This window comes from Neopsephotus bourkii, unplaced genomic scaffold (genome assembly GCF_033783945.1).
Source record: "Neopsephotus bourkii isolate Nb327-2 ecotype Australia unplaced genomic scaffold, CSIRO-AGI_Nbou_v1 NB_379, whole genome shotgun sequence".
Lineage (NCBI taxonomy): Eukaryota > Metazoa > Chordata > Aves > Psittaciformes > Psittacidae > Neopsephotus > Neopsephotus bourkii.
The window spans coordinates 1,188,175-1,213,052 of NW_026900884.1; the positions used below are offsets into that span (position 1 = coordinate 1,188,175).

General features: G+C 34.8%; 1 protein-coding gene across 9 annotated transcripts in view; it reads right to left on the minus strand.

Moving 5' to 3' along the window:
• Nucleotides 1-24,878, minus strand: part of EXOC6 (exocyst complex component 6) — a 92,719-nt gene that overhangs the window by 24,306 nt on the left and 43,535 nt on the right. For 5 of the 9 annotated variants that reach the window (XM_061348985.1, XM_061348984.1, XM_061348983.1 and 2 more), the window contains exons 16-21: nucleotides 24,616-24,727; nucleotides 23,017-23,151; nucleotides 17,639-17,818; nucleotides 14,585-14,614; nucleotides 8,637-8,778; nucleotides 1,259-1,332 (exon numbers count right to left, since the gene is read on the minus strand). In XM_061348985.1, the coding sequence (XP_061204969.1) occupies nucleotides 1,259-1,332; nucleotides 8,637-8,778; nucleotides 14,585-14,614; nucleotides 17,639-17,818; nucleotides 23,017-23,151; nucleotides 24,616-24,727 (673 nt within the window). The remainder of the gene's footprint in view (nucleotides 1-1,258; nucleotides 1,333-8,636; nucleotides 8,779-14,584; nucleotides 14,615-17,638; nucleotides 17,819-23,016; nucleotides 23,152-24,615; nucleotides 24,728-24,878) is intronic. The other 4 variants (XM_061348989.1, XM_061348986.1, XM_061348990.1 and 1 more) reach the window with 1 other exon arrangement.

Sequence of the window (24,878 nt, forward strand, 5' to 3'; positions counted from 1 at the left end):
AATAAAAGAGGAATGAAAAAGAATCCAGAAGAGGAAGGCTGCTAGTCAAGGCAAGACGTGGTATTTGATGTCTGGCAGAGTACATCTTTACATGTTGAATTCTAGAACTCTAACATACAAGTACCACATGAACAAATCCTATGGCCACAATCCTATATCCTCCTTGCATAGCCTACACATATCCCATTGTGGATATTGTTCATCATTATATTACTGTGAGAATATAACAGACAACTCCACCTTCTAACATTTTCATTTAAAAAGACATTTTAATGAAGTCCCGTCTAACTATTAGGAGAAACTGGAATGCTTTTGCCTCAGGAATTTTCCCTTCTGAAATGCCCTTTCATAATCTTGCTGTGAAAAACCTACTAAGATATTTAAAGCAAAAATATTGTTATTATATAGATAATTTGGTATGGAATTATTTTCTACATTTCTCTTCTGATGACTTTGACAGTCTCATAACGGTGCTGAAAAATATCATGAACATCTGCAGAAAGCTAAAGACCCTCCATGTGGAGTTTAGGATTCATTTCACTATTTAAATGACACTTAATGCTCAGAACCTTGTGAGATAACAAATCCTTTCTGAAAGCTTATTTCAAATATGAAAGGGTTTGAAAATTTTTATGGGTGGATATAGTGTCAGAATTTAGACAGCAGGGAATAGAAATAACGATGTGAAATTAAGATAAATAGATTTTAGTCTGGAAAATCCTTCCTTTTGGTAAGTACCGTGGAAAAGTGCTTCCAGTATTAAGGAATTTAAAATTAAATTTGATACAAAGATCATCCAGCTGAAATAATGCTGTTTTCTAATAGTTTAGATGAATTCCATGTAACAAATTAAGAAAAGGAAATGCTAAATAATACCATGCCTGATTTTGCTCTGCAGGGAGTAGTTATGTAGACAGAAGCAATTGCTCGGAGTGGAATCAGGCCAGCACACACCAGGGCAACATGTACACTCATGCAAAAGGCCTCACAGGATCTTTACAAAATTGTCAAGGCCAAAATTTTATCTTATATACATGTAACAGTACCACCAGTATCACAGTGCCCCCTAACAACACACTGGAGAAAGAGTTATATGCTAAATTACAGGGAATAGTGCCACTAACAACACTTCAAATAACCACTTCTCAAAACTAATTACATGGGAATGCAAAACCATGAAAGGTTCTTGAATTTAATAACTTCAGCATTGGTCAAAAGGGGAAATTAGCAGGATAAAAAACAACAACTAGTGTCTTACTTGTCTGAGGTCGATGAAAGCTAACTGCAGGGTGTCTCCCTGGAATCCGGGCACAGGCTCAGAACTAGCAAACACTGCAAAGAAAGGTTAAAAATATTACGGAGGTAGATTAAAAAAAAAAATCTAACAGAAAATCAAGCTATATGCAACATAAATGCTAACTAGCATTAAAATAAAACTAGCTTGATAGAAACAGATTAGAATAATAGAAACATAGCTTCAACTAGTAACTCACAGTGATTAAACCCAGCCAAACCAACAAACAACTTTTCCATCATTTGTCCAATAATCCCAAAGAATAATAGCCTTAGGAGTATTACTGAGAATTTTGCTTACAGTTCTAACTCAGTAGTATTGCTACAACCAAAGAAACCAACATCTTTTTTTTTGGCCTGGGGTGAATGATTACTGAAGAATTTTAAAATAATACCCATTACATGGCTGTCAACATATTTTCAAACATCTGCTTTTGTTACAGCATCCGCACCATAAAAACCCCACCTCTGGCCAAACAGCAATAAAAGACAAACACTAAGGTGGGAGTTTGTTTATTGTGTAGACAACAGGTAGAAAGCTCTACATGACAAAGTCAGAGCAAAGCTGAAATGTCTGTTCATGCCTTTTAGCCAGCTTATTAATAATGAACTTGTGCTCTTCTTAAACCCAAAAATATCCTGCAAAAGTGGAAGGCAATACTATACTAAAAATATGAAAAATGGTAACACTTATGGTAATGAAAAATGATAGCTGTTCATTTAAATCAGGAAATCATTGATAATTGTCAAACTTAAAAAAAATACAGCTTTTTTTTCTTCTCCAAGTCACATATTAATAACAAAGACACTTGCAGAAACACCCACTGCCTCACATCCCCACACATCCAGTGCTCAACTCTACTGTGTCACAAGGACTCCTACTCATATTCAAAAGTAATTTCTTTGTTTGGTTTCTTTTACGGCTAGTTAGAAAATTTGGATCGTCAAGTGGAAGTAACACCCAGAAAGATATTGGTGTCTGAGCTAACATGACAGTAAAATAATGGGCTTAGTCATTTACTTCTAAATGTATGTTTTCAACTTGAAAGAAACTAATGAATGCAAATAGACTACCCACGAGTCTAAAAATCATTATATAGAATGCAACTCTAAATGAAAATAAAGATTCTTATTTAAGTGGTACAAGAAGCTACTAATACCATCTCAGAATATCTGTGGTAGCTTAGTAATAGATGAATATAGTATCAGAGTAGCAGTTATACCAGTAGAGGCAGAATTTATTACTTGTACTGTGGTAATGCAAAAGAGAAAAGAGACTGTACAACTACCAGCCTGCAGAAGAACAAAAGATCTCCAGGCCTATAAAAGCACCGTTCTGAATGCCTTAGGCTACAGGGTTGGGTGTCTTCATGGCCCTCTTCTGCAGCTATTTCATGGTCACTGGGATCACCCTTTCTTCATAAACAGACAGGCTGCGATGGTGGCCCCCTTGGTCAGTCAAACATGGTATTTAAAATAGGAACACCATAGTAGAGCATGGAATTCTTAGCAACGCCCCATACCAAACAGCTAAAAAGAGATGCATGGGTTGTAAGCTGTGCAGCACACCAGTAAGGAGGATAAGCGTGATGGTCAGAAGGGGTTTTTTCTACATCCCCTAAATGAGGAAGGAGAACCTATACTATTCTTGAAAGATAAGGCTTATCTGTATCTGATCATGTATAACTGTATACACTGAGACCTGCTTCTCCCACTAGAATATGAGCTCCTCCAGCTCCACCATGGTAGCACTGGGAGAAGGAAGCTCTACAGCAAAGGAATGGCTTTAGAACTGAAAAGCAAATAAAACTGAAAAGTGTGACCTGCATCAAAATGCTTCAGTTAGCTGCTGCCACGTTATACTTTGGCAGGTACTTTCTTATAGTGGAATACTTTTACTTGCCACAGGACAAATATTTGCATCCTTTCTGCAGCTCATCAAGCTTTGAACTTGGAATTTATCCTAATAACGCAGTAGAATTTAGTTTGTCTGTATAGTATCTACTACTACTGCAACTATAGAACAAGAAGTATGTAACCACAACAGAAGCAAACTTTATTGCATCAGCTTTGTTCTTTTTAACTACGATTTTATATTATGAAGGCATTCACAACACCAGGGACACTCATTAGAGGACAAGCATTTATTCTCACATTTGGGTCATTTTTGACAGGTGACTACAGTAGAATTTGTTTCATTATTACAATTTCATGAGTTCAAAGGGCAAAAAGATAATCTACTTATGGTAACAGTCAGACAGTTCCTCCTCCACCCTCAGCTCAGGGCTTTTAAGTTTTGCTAACAATTTTACAAAGCTAATTAAATATTTTCTACTGCACAGCATTTCAGGAAGATATTATAAGAACAGGATTAACATTCTTGATGTCTTTGTCCTAAGGGTCCTTTACCAAATAGTAATGAAACATTGTCATATATACATCTTTCAAAATATTCACCCTCTACATTCATTCTAGGCTTAAAGAGGATTTGGAGGAGTAGGGGGCTGGTTAGTTGGTTGTTTTAATGTGCATAACAGCATTCAGGAATTTTATAATATAGGAGAATGAAATGCAAAGATCACCATTAAACTGTCACATATAGGAGCAAACAACTGGTTGCTTGGCAGTTTGAATCAGGAACTTCAATGTTTTTCAGGAAAATAAGCTGAAAAGACGCATTACATCAATCTGTTATTCACAAGGGTACTGTTTACACCTTTCTCTGCACTTTGCTGATACTGTGTAGACCTTTTCTGTGCATATAGAACAGGATCTCTGGCACAATGTGTGTCCACTATGTATGTAATCTCAATGTACTTCCTACAACAGGCAGTTTGGGAATTTATAGGAGGTAGGATCTAATGAATAAAGTATGTAATAATACAAAACCAGGCTGGGAGGTAACACATATATGAGAAAGGTAAATTTAAACATTGCAAAGATTACTTCAGTCCATTTTCTTTTGAATACTTTGCTTTGATCTTTTCATTACATTTTGTATACAGGGCATACGTGAATTGATGTACATGTGTGTTAACGGATATCTTAAGAAAAAGGCTGTGTCTGCCAAAATAGAATTTAAGACATCTTTAACTGTAAATTATACTCAATTTCTATGCACTTCTAGATTTGTTAACAGGCCTCTTCATTTTATTCTCTCAAAACCCCATCTTTTAGCCATCATCTGGTTGTGCCTCTCTATTGTTTGGGAATTCAGTACCTGATCCCTGATAAATAGTTTTGCTGCTCAGAGTCCTGACTTAGGATGAAAAGCTAAATTAGGACAGTTTTATTTCATCCTCTTAGCAGTGATTCACAGGCAGGGCAGCAAAGCTACAAATGTATTTTTAAAGGAAGAGTGCAGAATCGGGTGGCAATCTGAGCAGCCGGCAGCCACTTTGCAGCCCTGTTGGATGCTCCAGCTGTTCAAACATGCCTGGAGGGGAGCCTCCCTGAGGGAGCTGCCAGCTGGCCAGGCAGCAGTCCCCAGCCCTGCCCCCAGTGAGGTCTCACTGCTTCCCCTCACTCCCATGCTGCCATATGTGACTGGCAGATGAAGGATGGTCTCAACAGAATTAAGTTAACCTGGCTTCCCAAATAGGAGAAGAAGCAGCTAAAGTGAGTGGCCTCCAGAGAAGAGTATAGTGCCTTTCCAAGGAAAAATAGGATTTGGGTTCCTCAGATTCTGGCATGCCCACCTGGAGATCACCTTTGTGTATGCTCAACAGAGAGCACTTGGGTCAAGATCTCTCTTGCTCCTGGATACTACAGCTCTCCACACAGTGGGTGAAAAAGCAAAGGCTAGCAGGAAGCCCTACTAGAGCTATTTAGCAAGGTACATTGCATCCTACTTTGCACTAATTCTCTGCTATCCCAAGCTCACTAATAGGCAGGACCCAAAACCTCTTTATCCCTCCACAGATCCCTCCTTCATGAAGGAGGATGCCCACTCAATCATACCTCCTTCTGCCAATTAATCTTGTTTCACAATTCAGCTGTTAAAACACACAAATGATGAATATTACTTGTAACTCTTCCATCAATTAAGAATTTCTGAGAAGTTCTAGTTCCTTGATAAAAAGCTGATACAAGGTATCTAGATTTGGATGGTATAAATTACAAAATATGTAGAAAAAATAGAGAAATACTTCAATTAGAAGAGGACAAATTGAAATCAAACTGAAAGAGTTTGGACTTTTTGGAAGGAAAAAAACACCTTCCAGAAGAGAGAAAAAAGACAGTAACTTGGTTTGTTTTGTTGTTTGGTTGTTTTTTTTTTTTAATTAATAAATCATCAAGGAAGACCACTTCATACTATTACTGTTCTTGAGCAAAAGCAAAGAAAAAGTAGCTGCTTCCAGATTTTCTGCTCTGCTTTGCAGAGAAATTCAGTGCAGGATGAAATCCCAGCATTCAACACAAGATCATCCCCTTCCCTTCCACTTTCCCTTCTTGGAAGTCCACTTAGTATTCTACCCATTTGCTGTGACTATGAACTTCAGCAATTGCCAATTTTAACATACCACTTCTCATTAACAAGTTGTTGGGTTGTTGGTTGGACTGCTGGTTACTTTTTAATGGAGAAGAAAAAAAAGCTGACAAGTAATCACATTTCCTGCTTTCACTTAGATCTCCTTCAATTCATATTACAAAGAATAAAAGTGCAATGTTAAAGATCAGAATAAATACCTAGAATATTGCTAAGATTTTAAGTATCTTCAGATACTTGTAACCTTTTACACATATCTGAAGTATTGTAACATATTTTACACATCTCTTATCTCACATAACTTCTTAGTTCAAAATGCATCTGAGTATATTCCACTGTGTATATAAGTAAAATGCCAAATCCATGTATACAATACAGTAGGAAACTACCTAGCAGTTGAGAATTATTCGCACACTCTAAGCACTAATTGAAATGTCACTGTCATATCCATTAATCTCAAAGTGTCAAAGAATAAAGCTAGGGGAGGGTGATGAACAAGAACATAAATCACAGGCACACAGTGAGGCCTGGAATGTGCCTGTGATAGACCTTATGAATGAAACCAAAATCACAAGGAGTCTGACAAAATCTTGTAGCAATCCCTTATTCCACAGATTATAAGATGTTATTTGTTGCAACATACTATTATGACAAGCTTCCATAATTATCTTTAAGCTACTCAAAGGGTTTCTGTGCAAAAAAACCCAATTTTTTTCTAGCATGCTTTAAAAGCTTTGCAGAAACGAAGAATTAAAGTTTATTCTATTTGCATCTATACAACCCACACCAGATGTTTTGTCATGGTGGAAAGAATACATTTTTCAGTCTTTAAGTTACTAGCTTTTTGAAACTTTCTCATTTTGGCTGAAGGTTTTCCATGTCCTCAATATGCTCAATATGACTGCTATATACAACAAAACATGCTGTCTCAAGGTTATATTTAAATCTTTAAACAATGAAACATTATTATGTTAGATTAGCTAAAACTCTCCTAAGATTCCTTCACTGATTGAAGTTTCCACTGTGCAGCAACAAAAGATGGTAGAAAGAGCAGTAATAGATATGAGAATGGCACACTACAGGGCAAAAGCTGAAAAGAAGAAGGTCTGAAAGCAACTCAGAGACCAGACAACAGACAGACTTGTTGGGACTTCTCATTTCTTTGCTGTGTTCATACTGTGAAAGTCACCTGCAAGGCATACGTTTTATCCCCTGTACTGCTAGAAATCCCCAAGTGAAACTGTGAACTGATTAATCTATACAGTGTAGTGAAGTACTGCATTGTTCACAGATGGTATTTTAAATACTAGTAACAGAATAACATGGTAGTGGGCGGTCTTTTTTCACTGCTACACTATTTATTCATAAGGCAGATGACTGTTTAGTGGGTGCACCAATTCCGCTTGTCTAGATGAATGATTATAGTGTCAGTACTACAAATACTACGGAATTTCTGTTTTCACAACTAGGATCTTTTTTACATCTAGAAAACTGCAAAAATGCACATACCTCTAATCCTACTCACCTACCTGAAAAGAACACTACTAAATCTGCAACATCAAGTGTACTAAAAGTAAAAAAATCAAACCCTTATCTGTTTGGCCAATTTCTGCAATCACAACACAAACTTTAATGTCATGATCACATATTTTTTCAATTGGACCCTGATAATCCCATCAATTTATTTCACACACAGAAAGGCTGTGTAAAGAAGAACTGTCAGAACGATGTTACAGTTTAGCTGGAATGTAACAAATGAGGCAGGAGAAGGAAAGATAAGCATATGGTTAAAATGTGAAAAATGCCTCTTAACACTGTCCCTGGACTCCCACAAGAACCTTTTGTGATACCAAACAAATTGCTTAAAATCAAATTTAATTTCCCATAGGTGGCTGCTATTTAAGTAGCCAATTTTTTCCTGTGTCCAAACTAAAAACCTCAGGATGTGACTTGCAGAACTCCCCCATTTTACAGCCGTTACCAAAACCATTGAGAACCATGCTTCAAACACTTAAGAGGAAGGATACTTTAAAAAAGAGAGCATAAGAATTGAAAAAAACATGAATTGAAAAAAATGCTATTGAGTCTTTTCATTATATCTCAGTCATCAACTATAAAACCATACCTAAAACCTATTTATAACATAATGATGTTATGGAAGTAACTTCCTTCATACAGATTAACAGCTCATCCTCTGCAGTGACCTCCACGCAAAACACTGAGGAAAGTAATCTTGCCTTCAGTGCTGGACTGAACCAGTTTTATAAAATAATTCTGATGCCATATATTGAACAGTAAGAATAAAAGAACATCTGATGTTTATTAAATCAGTATTATTATCCTGGAGAGTGAGTAAGGCAGTAGTAGTTCAAGGAGGGCAGAAAACCTATGTAGCAGCACATTTAAAATTTGTGTCATCATAAATAAACTCAAGAAGCAAAATTAAATTTTCACAGACATTTGACCTTTTTTTTCCTCAACCATAAACCCATAATATTTATGTGGTGCTTTTGGACAATTTTGTACTATTGTCTTAATGGATATAGCAATTATGATCCCATTAACAGTAACAACAGATGCATGTTCCAATCAGATACTTGAGTTAAAAAAGGTTTCATTAAAAATTTCCCAGAAATGTTAACATACTTACTCAGAAATACATTTACAAGAATATGGGGGTTGGGGTTGTTTTTTTTTGGGGGGGGGGGTGTTGCTTTTTTTTGTTGCTTTTTTTTTTTTGTAAGGGCAAAGCTTTAGCAGCTTACGGAAAAAAGATCTGTATGTGCCTTACATTAAATAACTTTTTTGCAGTGTTAGGACAGATATAAATAGGAATTCTGGAACATCTACTTACATTCACACTGTATCACATCTAAATTAAACTGCTGAATTGCTCCCATGCTTATTTGTTTTAATTCATTGTCCAGTAGCATCTGCATTAGGGATGTTGAAAGATGCTGGCAAGCTGACATGCAAGCTGTCTGGGCCACTTTTCCCTAGTAGAAAGAGCAACAAATTTTAAGATAGAAATAAATTATATGTCACTAAAGAACTGCTTATCTGGTTTGATTTTAATATACACTGAAGTGTTAATGGTGCAGGTCTTAGATTACAAGAAGGATCATACTTGCTATTATTTCTTTGACCTGTTTGCTTTGTTGGTATTAAATCAATCAGAGATCTAAATTAAATATATGGTATAGCAACACTTGATATTTCTTCCAGAAATCCAACTGTCTTCATGAATACAAGGACATTTTTAAAATAATAACAATATAAATTGCTGAAGCATATGAACAGTTTTGTGAATTTAATTTTTTTCACCCAAACAATGAAAGCAAGACTGTAATGCAAATAAACATGCTGCATATACTTAACAACAGTCAGTAAAATAAACCAAAACTTTCTATAAATCAAAATCACTGCTTTCAGTTAGGCCACTTTTCATAATAGCATGTGCTAATTATTGGCACTTTGACTGCTTGAATTCCATCTCAGAGCTTCTTGCTAAATTTTTACAAATATTCATGGTTATCCATCATCTTTTCAGGTGCTTAATAAGTCAGTGCTGCTAGTAATCAACTACTAGCAAAATGAAATGTAGCCCTCTGCTGTACAAAGTAGAAATCATTTTCCAAACATAGCCTAATTAGTAACATTTCTCTTTATGATGTATATGTAATTGAGACAAATCATTTTCCAGATATGAGACCAAAAAGCAAAGCACAAAATCACACTTTAATTTGGTAAAATATTAAAAAATACAATAAAAAGTGAAAGATATGGAAATTCTAAATTAAAATTAAGAACATCAATTAAGACCAGATACCCGAACTATTCACCAGTCTACCCATAGCACTGCAATCTTTTAGAGCAGAGTGATCTTGGCTTTCAAATGTGAATTATATGAATCTTTGTAGCTTAATGTACTGAAACTATGTTTTCCAACCAATATCTATGTTACAATATGTATTAAAGCAAAAACAACTATTAACATGCTTACATGAAAGAAATCATAATTATGTAATAAATCTACTAGGGCACACACCACTATTGTTTTAGTTATGTCTGTCAGTAAAGCAAAGACACCCATTTCTCTAAAGCAACGGTTCCCCAGCTGTTTTCTGCAAAGTTAGGTTGATCAATTCACTGTTGACTCATAGAAACACATATAAGCAATGAAAAATGGCAAGGATAGACCACTTTGATCTATCCAATTCACTGTTCCCAAGAGTTCAGAAGGTTCTGCTCCAACATCTGTAGAGCAAGATCTTGTCCTTAGTAAGACAATTTGCTCATGTCATTTGAATTTTCATGTATACATATAAATGAAAGCAAATTTGGGCCTAAATATTCTTAACTTTAAAAATCCATTCTTTGTTACAACATAATTAAAATGTAGACAACACAATGGAAAGCGTTCACTCTCCTCATATGTCACACTGAAACATTAAATGGCTTTTGCTAATACCTCTTCAGCATTAGGACACCTTGAACAGTTAGGAGCTTTGTATCTAAAATGAGATGTCAGTTTCTTAATTGAAAATCTCAGAAAAGCACAAAACATTTTTTACTTAGATGAACTGACAACAAGGAATGTAAGAAACAATGCAAGAACAGCATGCTTAAAAGTCTCCCAAACCCAATGGTAATTACACTGGGAGACACGCAGCTCTATTCCCCAAGCAGAACAATATCAATATGAATAGGAAAAAAAAAAAAAAAGAGGAAAAAAAGGGGGGAAAGGAAGGAAAAAAGGAGGTGAGAAGGGGAATCAATGGGCCACACTTCATTTAATTACAGTGTAATAGGTTTAAAATACTTAATGGAAATGACATTTTGATTTAATGGAACAACTAGTGCATCTCTGTTTAATGTACTGCTCCATCAAATCAGCTCCATGTCCTATTTATGCTGCCACTATAATGTAATAAAAGTACAACCAGATTAATAGGCTGTCAAGAAAAAATTTAACATTTAATTTATTTACATGCAAATAATGTGTACTCCTATAATACTTTAAATAAAAGACATAATTTTATATTTCTAACAAGCATCTGTAGTTAATTGTTGCAGTCTGGCAAATATCAATAGTACTGGAGCACATGATAATGGTTACAATGCAGAAATGACATGGTAAAAGCCACTTGGACTTTTAAGTATCACTACATGTGTGTTTAATGTTTATTTTTAAATTTTATAAAATGGACACATCCTAACATTTAAATTATTTCCAACTATGTAACTTGAACTACAGGCTTATTGTTCACACGACACATCAACAAATTACGGGAGTTTACACAGTTTATACTTCTTCAATACACTCAGTTCTCTGAAAACTAGAGAAAAAACAAAGCTACATATATCAATCAAAATGCTGAATTTTAACTGAGAGAAATGTGAACTTTACTGTTATCCTCTTCAAAATACAGTGCTTACCAGTTCAAAATACATTTTATGTGCAATATTCAGAAATAAATTAAACTCAGATTCATGTTTGGCAAGTGAGATATAATTAAAAATCCATCTCCAAAATTCCACCATCCATCAATTAATCAATTCCTTGCTATTTTTTCATAAAACATTTTGAAGAGGAAATTTAAGGATTCATGAACTTAACAGTAAAACTTTTTTTCCAGAATTAAACAAATCTCTGTTATTTTTAAAACAGTCCTAATGTTTATTATTTGCCAGGTTTGGGTGTTTGTTGTTTTCCTTTTTAAGTCACTATTATTCTTGTCTAATAAGGTGGCTGTGGTTATTGTATCTAGCAAATAAATACTTATATTCAATAGCATGCAAATATTCAGCAGGCTTCTCGCATTCGCTCCAGTGGCCTCCCATTTGGAGACACTATTATCTCCGCTTTGCCTATGCTAATTGCTGCTATCTACAAAACCTATTCTTCCACTCAACCAATGTAAAGTTTAGGAAACAAGGACCCTATTCTATAAGCAAAAACACCTGCTAACAGTGTTAAAGGCAACTGTTTTTTCACCCAGCCTTCACATTTTGCTGAAATACAAGTTTGTAAAAAGAGAAAACCCTTAGACAAACTTCTTATATTTCAAAGGAGCTTGTAAAGAGAATCTGCTGACATATTAAATCCTTTTTTATAGGACCCAAAAGCTTTTCTCCTAAGAACAATTGCAGTAAAGAGACATTTGGCTCCTAGGAAATTCCCAAAGGGTCAGCCATATGCATCCTTCCACAGCACCTTCGCAATACTCGTTTCTAAGACCCATGCTAGCTGTCTCAAAAGCAGCTTTCATCATTCACTGTGGTGTCAGTCAATATGATTTATGGACTGCATTCAACAAAGTCAAAGCATATAGAATGAGAAATATGACTACAATCTGCTAATTTGTTTTGTATTGAGCCACTTAGGAGTCAAAGACTTGATGTCAGGCTGAGACCAGCAACACAATTAACCAGCCAGTGACAGATTCATCCATCCTCCCTGCCAGGTTGTGCCAATCAAAGACAGCATGAAGCGGCATTTGGAGAAATCAGTAAGAAAACCCATTCTTTAAGTAGCCCGTGGAGGCTGTTGACTGACAGTTTTTAAATATAGCTGCAGAAAACCACCACCCCTTCACCCTCACTGCAAGCTGTGAAATTAGGGTTTTGCTGCCAATCACAGGAACAATAAAATAACACAAGCTGCCATCCTCAGCATAAAAGGAAATAGCAAAACTTATGTTAAATCTAAGAAGCTGAGGAATTCATTAAACAATATGAAATGACATAATGAAAAAAATTCTAAAAATTCAAAGAAACTAAACATACAGATTTTATTAGTCAGAGTAACTAAAGCATTACATTACTTAACATCAAGACTAAAATCCAACTTTTGAATTATTGTTAATACACAAGTATAGTAAAAAGCAATAATGGAAATTCTACTTCCAGTCTCTGCCCCAGGTTCTACTGAAATAATAAAGAACACCTACTTGAAAGTAATTTGTTCAATACTAACTTTATATTGACAAAGTATGCCAAGAATAAAATTTCAGCTAATTCTAAACTTGGATTAAAAACACCTTCATACACACCCTTTATAATTTCAATTTAACTGATCTGAAAATAAAAGGTAAAATTTTTCTTTAACTGTTCAAAATAAAAGCTAAAAAATGCAGTTCTTTAATAACAAATTTGATCACCCAATTGATCTTATGAGATTAATGGCTGTATAATGAAATTTCAATTTGCTTTTTGATTCAAAATATCTAATGGAACTATCAACTGCAATATGCAATTAAAATGGGATGTAAAAAAACCTGAAAACAGAAATAATCTTAAAGAATAAATTCTTGTGACTTTTTAGAAAAGAGAACCATTCATAACTGCATGACTCTAAAACTATAACCTTCCAAAAGGAATGTAGCCTCTGTGCTCTGCATTGGTGAAATTCTGCTAGTGCTTGGTTGTGACATAACCAGCACACTGATACCTATTCTATATTAACAGGAAGTATTTCTACACAAAATAATCAATACTCATAGTGTTCAAAACACCTATTAGCCTGACAGCTCAACATCAGGCTGAGTATTCAAATCACAGAAAGGTTCACTGGAGTAAATATCAATGTCATCTAGTCCAACCTCCTACCCAAGTGGGACTGTTACCAACACGAGTTCAGGTCCGTTGTCCTTTATTATGGCTGAGCCTCCAAAACAACCAAGGGAAATTAATAGCCTCACTGGGTAATCTTCTCCAACACCACAATACTCTCTTTTTGCAAAGTTTTTTCTTAATGTCAAAGCCTCATCTCACAAGCTTCTACCTGTGACCACAGTCACATGTGGATTTTTCTGTCCTACCAGGAAGAGTTTGGCTCCATCACCTTTGTATCTGTTCTTTAGGTGGTTGTAGGCTGCCACTGGATCTCCCTCTCCCCAGCCTTCTCTTTAGCAGACTAAATAATCCACCTCCCCAAACCTTCACTTGTAACTCATGTGCTCCAGGGTTCTAACAACTTAGAAGCCCACTGTAGATCCTCTTTCCAGATTCACAGAGCTACTACTCAGCCAACTGTTTTTCAGATTACAGCAATGAACAGGGTTATTCACATACTGTGTACTTTAAATGACATACGATTTGTTCACTTAAACGTTGAACATCACAGTATGTATTTGTTGCTGCACACTGATTAAGTGAACAAGATTCTACCATATAATTAGAAAAAAATATCAGAAGTTCAGAAATTCAGTATTCAAAAGCACTCTTAACAGAATAATATTAATTTCAAGACTTTCACTATCATGGAAATGTTTACGCCAAATCAAAATAAACTCTTCATACAAAAATTGATGACCTGAAAATAATCAAGGCACGAAAGAATTCTTAAATGCAATTCATCACCTTAGAAAAAATTATAAAAATTGAGTACACACATTCCCTTAGCCCCAGACAGATGCAGCAGAGAAATGATGGAACTTTCACTGATTCTTTATTCTACCACTTTATCCTTATTCTGTATGCATGTCTCATAGCTGCATTTTGATACCTGACCTTTCTTCCAATGGCCTCCTAGTCTTTTCTAAATTATCTCATTTGGGATGCAAGGCACACCACACCAACCTTCTGCAAGGTTTTTAGGGCTCCTGCTGTCCCAGTGTATGAAACCCCAATGTTAGTATTTAACTTGATCCCTGCATGCAACCACACAAAGTATGCAGTAAGTCATCAGCAAAAGAGAAGGATCTTTTTATTAAATGACTAAAAATTGAAGCAATAAGCCTGCAGGCAGTTCATAGTTTTTCAGTTCACATGCTTTTTCTTCATCTTGCATCTACTTACCGACATAGCTGCATGGTCATTGTTGTTATTCTGAGAAGGAAACCAGTAAGGCAATCAAAACAAAAAAAATTAAGATGTACTGTCAACATCAAAAAAAAAAAAAAAAAGAATAAAAAATTGGTAGCAATAAAAGGTAATAAAAAACTTCCAAAAAAGAACAATTACAGGTACATAATTCCTTAAATAACTCTTTTTTAACATGTCAAATTATATAGTATTTTGTTGAAGCATAACAAAAATATTAGTATTTTAAAAATACTAATTTGGCAATAAAACGTTTTTCTGTAATAAAGGACAGTATGCTAAAACATCATAAATAACAAAGTGTCTGTTGATATGCCTTTACAGAAAGTTTTCACGGTAAGAAATCACATATTACAAAATACTTAGGTTAAAAAATGCCATGTTCACTATCTTGGCTTAGAGGCTATCTGTATGCAATTAACATACGTTGTTCAACTAATTCTTAGAATGGCTCTGGACAGTAAGAATCTAAATGTAATACAACCCAATCAATTTTAACATAAATCTAATGGCAATATAACTGCAGGGTGGAAAAAGCTATTTTCTTTTCCCCAACTGCTTCTTAAGTGCAGTAAAGAAGCACAGGAGAAAACTAAGATGTAAAACTTATGAATAAAAAACAGAAAGCTTTAGAGACAGAAGACTTTTCCAGTGAGTCAGTAGAGATATCAGACCAAAACTAAGTTGTGACACAAAGTGTGCAGGTTCAGTAACATTGAGACCACAGTCTACATGACTAAGATCTCTAAAGTTCCAATAAACATAATACAAGTTGTACGAAACAGATATGTAACAAAAAACATATTTTTTAAAAGTTATGTCTACACTGGTACAGAAATACTTCAGTATAGCCCCACACAGAAGCACAAAAGGAGACACATCCCCGTGCACTTATGCAGCTTACACATACATCTAAAATTCAGCAAGACTCTAACAACAGGAACACAATGCCCACAAGAAAAAAAAACATGTTAAAGCATATATTATAGCACTTCTACAGGAAGATTATTGAAGAGAAACTCAGTGACCCTTGAACAAGACTACAGAAAGCTAGTACAGCCAAACTAGTGCCACTAGTCCTAGCACAATGCCCTCTAACATGATCAGATATGCTAAGGCAGGAAGAGCTGAGCTTCCTCTACTTGTTCTCCTCTTTTCCTTACTAAAACTATGGTGAATGGCTAGGACTTCTGTTCTTTGATTTCTAATTACGGCAAAGGTTCTAAGAAACTACTTTGAGCAGTGGGATGTTTCTTCCAGCCACACAAAAATTACTACAGAAATGACACCGTGACATTAATGGCATAATCCATTAATGAAAAGGAAAAACTATTCCAAACCTCAACTATAGCAGATGACAATGTAGCTTAGTTTATCACTTCAAAGTGCCTGCTATTTTAATGAGTTATGGAACCTAGTTCTGGTCTTATCTTTGAAAATGCTTTTACTATGATTTTTTTCTTAATGAAAATAACTTACTAATACAAATCTAACCAGAATCACCATAATGAAGCTGTATACACATTTTCATAAAACCTCCACAGCTCATGCACAATAGCATTCATAGGACTGTATGTTTCTGCAACTCATCAGACCAGAACAGAGAGCAATACACAGGGTAAGTAAAACATCACCAGAACTCTCTTGCCAGTCCAGACTAGTTGTCCATACAGCTCTACATCTGTCTGTTACCTGACCAGAGTGTGAAATTACAAAATAACCTCTTCATGGGAACCAGCTTTCTCCAAAGGCTGACTTGTGCCCCCAGGCAGAAATTTCTATTCCTTTCACACTTGTGAAGTCCTAATGCCACAGATGGTTCTTTCCATCCCTCATAACACATTATTTCTGAACACCTGTATCACAACCTACATTCATGACAGACTTCTGTACATATTCCTCTAGAAGTTACACACCCCTTAACTGTTATATGCATATGACCATTGAGGAGCAGTGCCATTTGTTCACACTGCTTCATATGTCAAGTTACAATGAATTTAAAACTATCTAACAAACTTGCTATTCTTTATCAAAAAATCTCAATTGATTTGCCGCAGAAGTACATGTCTTACATGTCACATTCACATCAATATTATGTGATACATTGTGAGTGGTTTATGTCTTTGAGTCAGTAAAAAAAATAAAAGGAGACAAAAGAATCACAGCCTCTTCACGTGAGATTTAGAAGACCAGATAAGCCTACACTGCCAGCAGCTTCAACACCTTGCTGTGCGCTTAAATAAATAATCTTTTACTTCAGTCTGAAGACTCAAAACATTCTATGCATTGAGGAATTATTATTATAGGCATTGCATATGGGTAAAGCATTCAGACATCAGTGTGACAGTAGCAACTAAGGACTGATGAAAAGCAGATGTAACTTGAAACACTTACTGAAGGTACTCCGGACATACAAAGCTATAAACTATTATGATAATAAATCAAACTAGAAACAGTCTTTTTTGTCTTAAAGCAAGTGGAAACCAGAAAATACTCTTTTAGCTGGGACAAAATAATTCAGGATATATTTGAATATGAACCAGGATTCACTTCAATGAAGCTCTGTTAACTAGAATCAAATTACTTTTAATGACCAAAACTATTTAGCTAAAAAAATGCAAATCTTGGAGAATACAAGACCTCCATAATCTTCTGCACAAATGCAAGATTTGCACCAATTCTGCATTGCTTGGATCAATGCATGTTTACAGAGAACCAATAGGGTTAATTAAAAAGGCCATCTGATGCCTTACAAAACTGCATGAGTTCTTACACTATTTGTAAATTAGCTGTTGTTAATAATATCACTAAAGTATTTGAAAATATTTTCTAAGTATTACCATGGTTAAGTATCATCAACATACTGAAACACATCTGAAAATACATTTGTTCTGAAAAAGAATTTAAAATACATATGCCAGCATGCGCACAATTCAAAAAATCACATCTATCTTCAAAATTTTAGTATTTTAAAGTAAACTAAAATACTGCTCTAATAGTTTGAAATTAAACTTAATTTTGAACACTTACAGGTAAATGAGTAAAAACTTGAAACGTGCTTCTTAAAAAGTTAATAAGGTCCATTAAGTACCCACTGGCTCTTCCATCTGATTCAGACATTGTCCAATCATAATCAGCAATCTGAATAAATTCATCTATTTTTTGGTTAAGTTTTGTGTATATTTCTCCTTCTGCAGCATGTCTTGCATCCTGAAAAAAAAAAAAACCATGTGCAATTCAGAATTCTAAATATTATTAGAATGCAGATAAAATTATCCTCATCGATGAAAATGAAGTCTTGTGTTTTTCTTAGAATCAGAAAATGTTTTACTGAAATCAATATTTTAACTTCTGATTTACAGCAAGTCTGAGGTTGTGGGTTTTAAAATACTCTCATAATGTATAAGAGTGTTTATAACAGAATATATCTACAGAATAAGCTAAATTCTCAGAGACAAATTAAATTAATTTGAATTTGGAAACAAAGTACTCACTTCACACTCTTCACAACAATCACCTTTAATTCAGCCTTACAAAATTATCAACCTTGACATTGAGTTTATTTGTCCTTTTTTACAAAGAAAATAATAAAATAACCTAATTATTTTATCTGTTACGGCTAGAGGTCCAGCAGTCATATGATTTTTATGTAATTAATGCCTTCAAGCTTCACATCTGAAGAATACTCATAGTTTTTGATCCTCCAAATTATCCTGGTCATCACACACCATGATTCAGATCACTCCCGTACTTGCCATCCATCCCTACTTTTTTTCCTGCCACCACATAGATTCTCCTTTTTGGAACACGAAAGAGGTAAAGTCTAGCATTTACCGTGAAGTGAGTTTATGATGCTACCTATCTGCCTTATTTGTTATGGGAACATCCTCATAGATGCAATGGGATCTGTGTACAGCTGCTGATGAGGTGTATCTTGCTGGAAAGACATATTTTCACCAGCCTGGGATTTAAAAGGTACTCAATAAATTCTATGTTCTAATTTGGTCTCAAGATGATGCTTGCTTCACTGATCTTGAGAAACAATTCATGTAAGACATTTGATTTAAAGTGAACTGGTCAGTTGCTGAAGGCTTTTAGAGAGTAAAAGTAGGCTGGATATACTGGAGCAACATACAAGTAGACAAGATTCTCATTTCTAGTTTCCTCTGGGAGAAAACAGTCCTAAATGATGGCACTTCAGAAAGGTGTAAATAAGAAAGGCCAAAAGAAAAATGAGAAGAAAACGCCAATAGAAATTACCTGATCTTAAAGATGACATCACGAGTGTGTCAAATTCACTCTTTAGTCAGTCCCTAGGTCATGAGGCACTTCAAGAGGAAGCAAGAAAGAATATGGCCCTGCCATGTATAAATAGCACAATTTCCCAGAAGTATTTTTTTTACTTCCAAACCAACTTGTAAAAGCTCCACTGAACCACCCTCCCAATCCAACACACAAGAATCTGTCAACCTGTTAACGTGTCAAATAAAGGAATATGCTAAGATCCACTATTTTGTAGATGGGTATGACTATAAATGCTTCAGTTAAAGTCTAGTCTATATTTAAATTTTCTAATTAACAACGGGACCTCAATTTGAACTTACAATCTATGAGGATGGGACTTGCAAATATATATACTTGGCTTTCGTGCAATTGATTGGATTTTTTGTTTGCTTGGGTCTGGGTTGTTTGGTTTGTTATTTTGTTTTTTGTTTTTGTTTTGGTTTTTTTTGTTTAAAAACTAAATCATTTATGGAGCTGTTGTACCATCTTTACCAGTTAGGGTGATTTACTGGTGATGGTAAGACTAATCTTTCAGGTTTTGTTTTGGAAGCCTGTTTTTGTCTACCTTGTATTTTGCTTTGGTTATTGGTTTACAATTTCAGCAGTGTGCTGCTGCCTGTACCTTAATCAAGGCACATTGTTCTGTTCCCTGAGAAAACCATAAACAGATGAGCGTTTGGATTTCAAACCCAGAAGTTACTTCTGAGAAGTAGCACTGTGAATCCCATGCTTAAGTCAAGAATGAGTTAGCAGTATTCAGATTTGGGATGGCTCGTAGAGGCAGATGAATCAACTCCATCTCTGCTTTTATAAAATGGTGATGGAATTGCATCAAAGCCTTTAAAAAGCTCACCAGATTTCCCCCCTATTATAAAGTGAAAAGGGCAAATTATATGGTTTTATTAAATGGCTTTTCTCTCAGATGTCCTGAAGCCTTGCACAGGATTTAATGTGCTGTATCTGGCTCTACAACAGCCATTAGACAGCTTAATGCTGAGACCCTGGGCTCCCAAAATGTCTATCAATTAGATCGGCAAATACATCCATTTATTCTTAGTATGGCTGCTGATTTAAACAAAGGAAAACAATAGCCATCCAAAGATAGAAAATGTGGCTATAAAGACTAAAAGCAACAGAGTTTTTTAATACGATAAAATGAAACAAGTTTTGGTGGACTTTTTTGGGTTGTTTGGGGTTTTCTTTTTGTTTTGTTTTAATTTCCACCCATGTGAAACAATGCTTGGAGAGATTGAAGGACACCTTAAAATGAGATTTTACATACAAAAATAAAATGAGTAAAGCAGCCCTCTAAAACAGTAGCCATGAAATAGGTCTGAAGGCTTCTATTAAGAAACACAGTGTAGATGTACTTCTAAGATCACCTAATAGAATGTAAATGTGATCAATGCTGCTAATAAAAGGAGATTTTTAACCACTCAGAAAGAATGGAGGAGATACGATTTGCCACCAGGAGATGAATTTAATAACAGCAGAGCATACCAAACTCTGTGAGGGCCCAGTTGGGGAACTGCAAGCAGTTTCTCATTAATATGGGGGGGGGGGAGGGAAGAGGGATTAACGAGAAAGGAATTTTCTACTATAAGTGAAGAACGTTGTGCTAACAAGTTCTTCATGGAAAGAGATGGGAGAGACACCAAAAAAAATTCTTCTGTGTTTGACAGCTTTCATTCTGTCTTTTAACAAAATGCATAGATACCAAGCTCTCTCAACTCAAATACTATATACTGTGATTCCCTTCAGTAGAACTTAGTTTACAGAATAGTTAAACATAACTTACAGAGCATGAACAATCAGCACAAAATGTAATGCAAACTTTCAACTGCATTTCTTAAATAAAATTCAAGAATAAAAAACATCTTACCTCTTAATGAAATCAAAGACTACGGCTGCATTAAATGTTTTGTCTGAATGTTAAAAAGATTATGGATTGGCCTTACACAAAAATACTTACAGATATGCAAATTCAAAGACACACATGCACTATCAGTATACAACAAGCAAACTAGGCAGCTTGTAACTTAAGGACAGGGCAAAATTAGTAAAATTACTGGTAGGGCAATGGTAACCTAACTACAGTTGCTAGGCCAGAAACTTTCTGTCTTGCCTTATTCATTAAATCCTTAGCAAAACAAATAACAGTTAATGGGAAAATTGTTGGCAATCAACTGGAAATATAAAGTGACTTGCAATGATGATGTCTTATTTAACCTCACCCACCTTTTAACATCTGTGCCAGAGGGGATATTATAATAGGATACGCTACATATTGCAACAAGAGAAAAAAAATGAAGTACAGAAAACAGAACTACTCTCAAGAGGATTAGTCTTCTTTATCCCATAAATACAAGAAATCACCCTCCTTTGTTTCAGTGTACAGTGAAAAAAAACCCCAAATACCTTAAGTTTAAGTTGCAGCTGCTTTGGAATCCCTGATGACTTTTTGTTTGTCTTTAAAAAACTCTGTATTAGAAACCCCAAGCAACTAAGAAGACAATGCAGTGGCATTGTGGCTGAATTAATGGCACAAGGTAGCCTATAAAAAATGATTCTTCTTTGAGAAAGTTTTCTTCAGAAAGAAAAACCCAAACAAGCCCCCAGGCATTTGCTTAAATTCTAAACAAAATAAAAACTACTTAGCCAGACTTGGTAAATTAAATAATTTCTACCACATTTTATGTACATAAATGCCAAAACTTGGTCCTTTGATATGCAGAACCACCTGATGCTTGAAAAAAGTACCTGGTGCGCAACCACCACCAGAACATGAAGGATCTCTAAGCATATCTACACCTGTCCCCAGTGCCACAGAACAGGAGCGTTTGTGGTGTAGGGCCATTCAGTGGCCTGAAATCAAACCAACTCTGCACTCAGCATAGCTAGTCCAGCTATTGGGATCTTGGGTTAGAGCTTACTAAAGTCATTATGACATAAACCTCTCTGAGCAAGGATCAAAATTTTGATTAATTTATCTTAGAGATAAGTCTCAGTCATCTTGAGTTACCTGACATTACGTGTATAAGTTGTCTTCAGCAATTTAATTTGTATGTGCAGGTTTCTCATTAACAAGACGTGTCTGCCTTACAACCGAACAAGGACTAAGGCCTTTTGAATAATGCTGTGGAGAGAGACTTCACAGAGAAGTTTTTTTGCTCTGCAAGGACATCAGATATGACTATACAAGTATTTGGTATTTTTGCTTTGTTTCCTCTTTTCAAAATCCTTCAGAATTTTTATATAGACAAATGCAAGAACTACTAGGAGAACTTCACTTACTAATGAAATGAGAAGCCATATATAGAAAGAAGACTACAACTTCTTTATTTTAGGATTATTTTACACTTGGGCTTACAAATGCTGCCATGCTAAATGTTGAAATTACAATTAGCTATGCTGAGTATCCATCACCTATTATTTGCTTTAAATTTTTTGAGATATAAGCTTAAGTACTTCTGCTATTTCTGAAAATATCAGAGAAAATACAGCTTGTGTAGATAAGCAGCTGCTATTATTAGAAACAGCAAGTTTGGATGATCATTTTAATAAGTATTATTGTGTATAGACAGGACATGTAAATAAAAAAGGAATTCTCTAAAAGATAATTGAATAATTCATGGATTGTAGCACATTCTTAATACTGCTTTTATGCTACGGCTTTTATAGTACTAAATTACGCAATTTGAAAATTAAAAAAAAATTATATTGTAAAATAAAAATGAACAATACAAATATTTTAGATTAAACTAGCTGGTTTGCTTGATTCCATTCAGAAAGGGGGGATGTTACACAAACTGGAGCTTAATCTACTCAGTTTCTGGTGCAGTTAGGCTTAACTTGTCATTTTGTAACTTAAAGATGCATCTGAAAATGAACATTGATGTTTCTTACATACTGACATATTTCAGATCATACTGAAAACACAAAAAATAGTATTCACCTGATCCATGTTACAAATGAATTCTGAACAGTTCAGAATTGTTTTAGAGTAAAAAATGAGAAAGCATGCAGCTTTGCCCTCACCCCCTTTTGTTTTAAAATGCTTCATTTATGATGATTTTAATGTAACTTTTCAGACATAGTCATACAACAGTAGACATATATCCTACCTTAAATGTAGAAAGCCCATAAAGTCTTGCAGTGTGAACTGTCACTTGTGAAATATTTGTAATGTTGGATATAAAATCCTCAAGGTATTTACAGGCTTGTTCCAGATGTGTTGTGTTTATGATGATTTGAACAAGCTATAAGAGATAAAAAATTCTTGTAAAAATCCGTTTATCACCCATTGTCATTTGATTTTGCAAATTTTCAGAAAAAATATTTCAGAAACAATGCTGTTAGAAAATAATTACAGTATTTTAGGATACCACATATTATCTGTTAGTTCTCAAATTTGCTTTCAAATACCACGCAGGAGTAATACTATAATTTACATACAAATGCTGCCATTTTAAACATGAACACTGCAGACACCTACTCTGAAATAAATCCAATTGAAGTATTAGAGTTAAAAAAAGGAAAATATATTGCCAAAAGCAAATCATTGATTTGTACCCTAAATACATTTTAAAAAAAAAATACTGCTACTAAAAAAAAGTGTTTCATAATATTGTCAGCAGAATGACACATTCTGAAGTTAGGGAATTTAAAAAATAAAGTTGTCAGCTCCTTCTCCCCCAGCAATAGTAACAACCTGCCTGTAAATGGTACAAATGTCTTTATAAGCACATTTGGTTTACAAATTAGACAATGTACATAATGCATCGTAACTGAGGTACCAGCATATAGTATCTTAATTCTCACTGCATACTCTCTGTTTTAGTGAACACTAATGTAATGCTTAGTAAATTAGTTTTCACTTTTTAACATTTTTCTTATTAAACATATTGAATTGACAATAAAACACCTCAAAAAATACTAGTGAAATTATTTTCATATCCTTGAAGATATTCCTGTACTGACTTCAAGAACACAAAAAACTACATCTCAGAAAAATTGTATGACTTGTCTTACTAACATAGCTGTATATGATTTATAGAGCTTTTTTCACCTCATCATCATCTTGATTTCATCTATACAAGAGGTTCTTGCGGTTTAAAAATGACGTTCAATACAACTTAATGCTGCTCTAACAGCAACAGTCTTAAGTCCTTCTCAACGTGTTCGAGTAGGTACCTGCTGTCTCCTGACGTTGCATGTACCTGCAGTAAATGTTCAGAGTGATTCACTGCCTCACCCTGTCTTATTCTGTGGAATAAAAAAATTAAACCAAGAGTCCTGACGAAAAAAAATAATCCATGCACAAACCTACAAAAGTATTCTAATTGCAACTGCTATAGAAAACATTTTGTGTGTTACTTCAAACTTGAGATTTTAGATTTCTTTATCTAGTAGGTTTAATCTGAAACTTTACAGTTTATGCTATCTACACATGTTCTTCTCCCCTCCCCCCTTCTTTTTTATTGGAAGAAAAGGAACTCAACAACATGGTACTAATTGCTATACAGGAGCTGAACACACAAACCATGCAACCAAAGTAACAGTCTTTGCCTTATCTTATGGCAAATATCTGTTTACCATAGAGGATACACTACTTGGTTTTATTACACAGATATTAATATCACAATGTATCTACATTTTCAATAATAGTTTTAGTACTAATTGTCTTAAAAAGCACAGTTTTGAGTACATGTTTTAAAACTTACCTCTGTTAAACCTATATGAGGTTTTTTAATTAGGTTCTGTAAACAACTACTTAGAGTTCTTGTAAGCAGCAAATTTGTAGATTTTCTGAGCATATCATCTATTTCTGTTGAACTGAAAAAAATATATTTATTTTTATAACTCTGCTGTACAAGACAATACTTTGACAGTAATCCTTACTATGTATTTTTTTTTTTTCTCTCTGCAAAGGGAACTTTTCATGTTAAGAATCCCTATGTGCATTTCTGGTTGCTTTAAGTCTTCT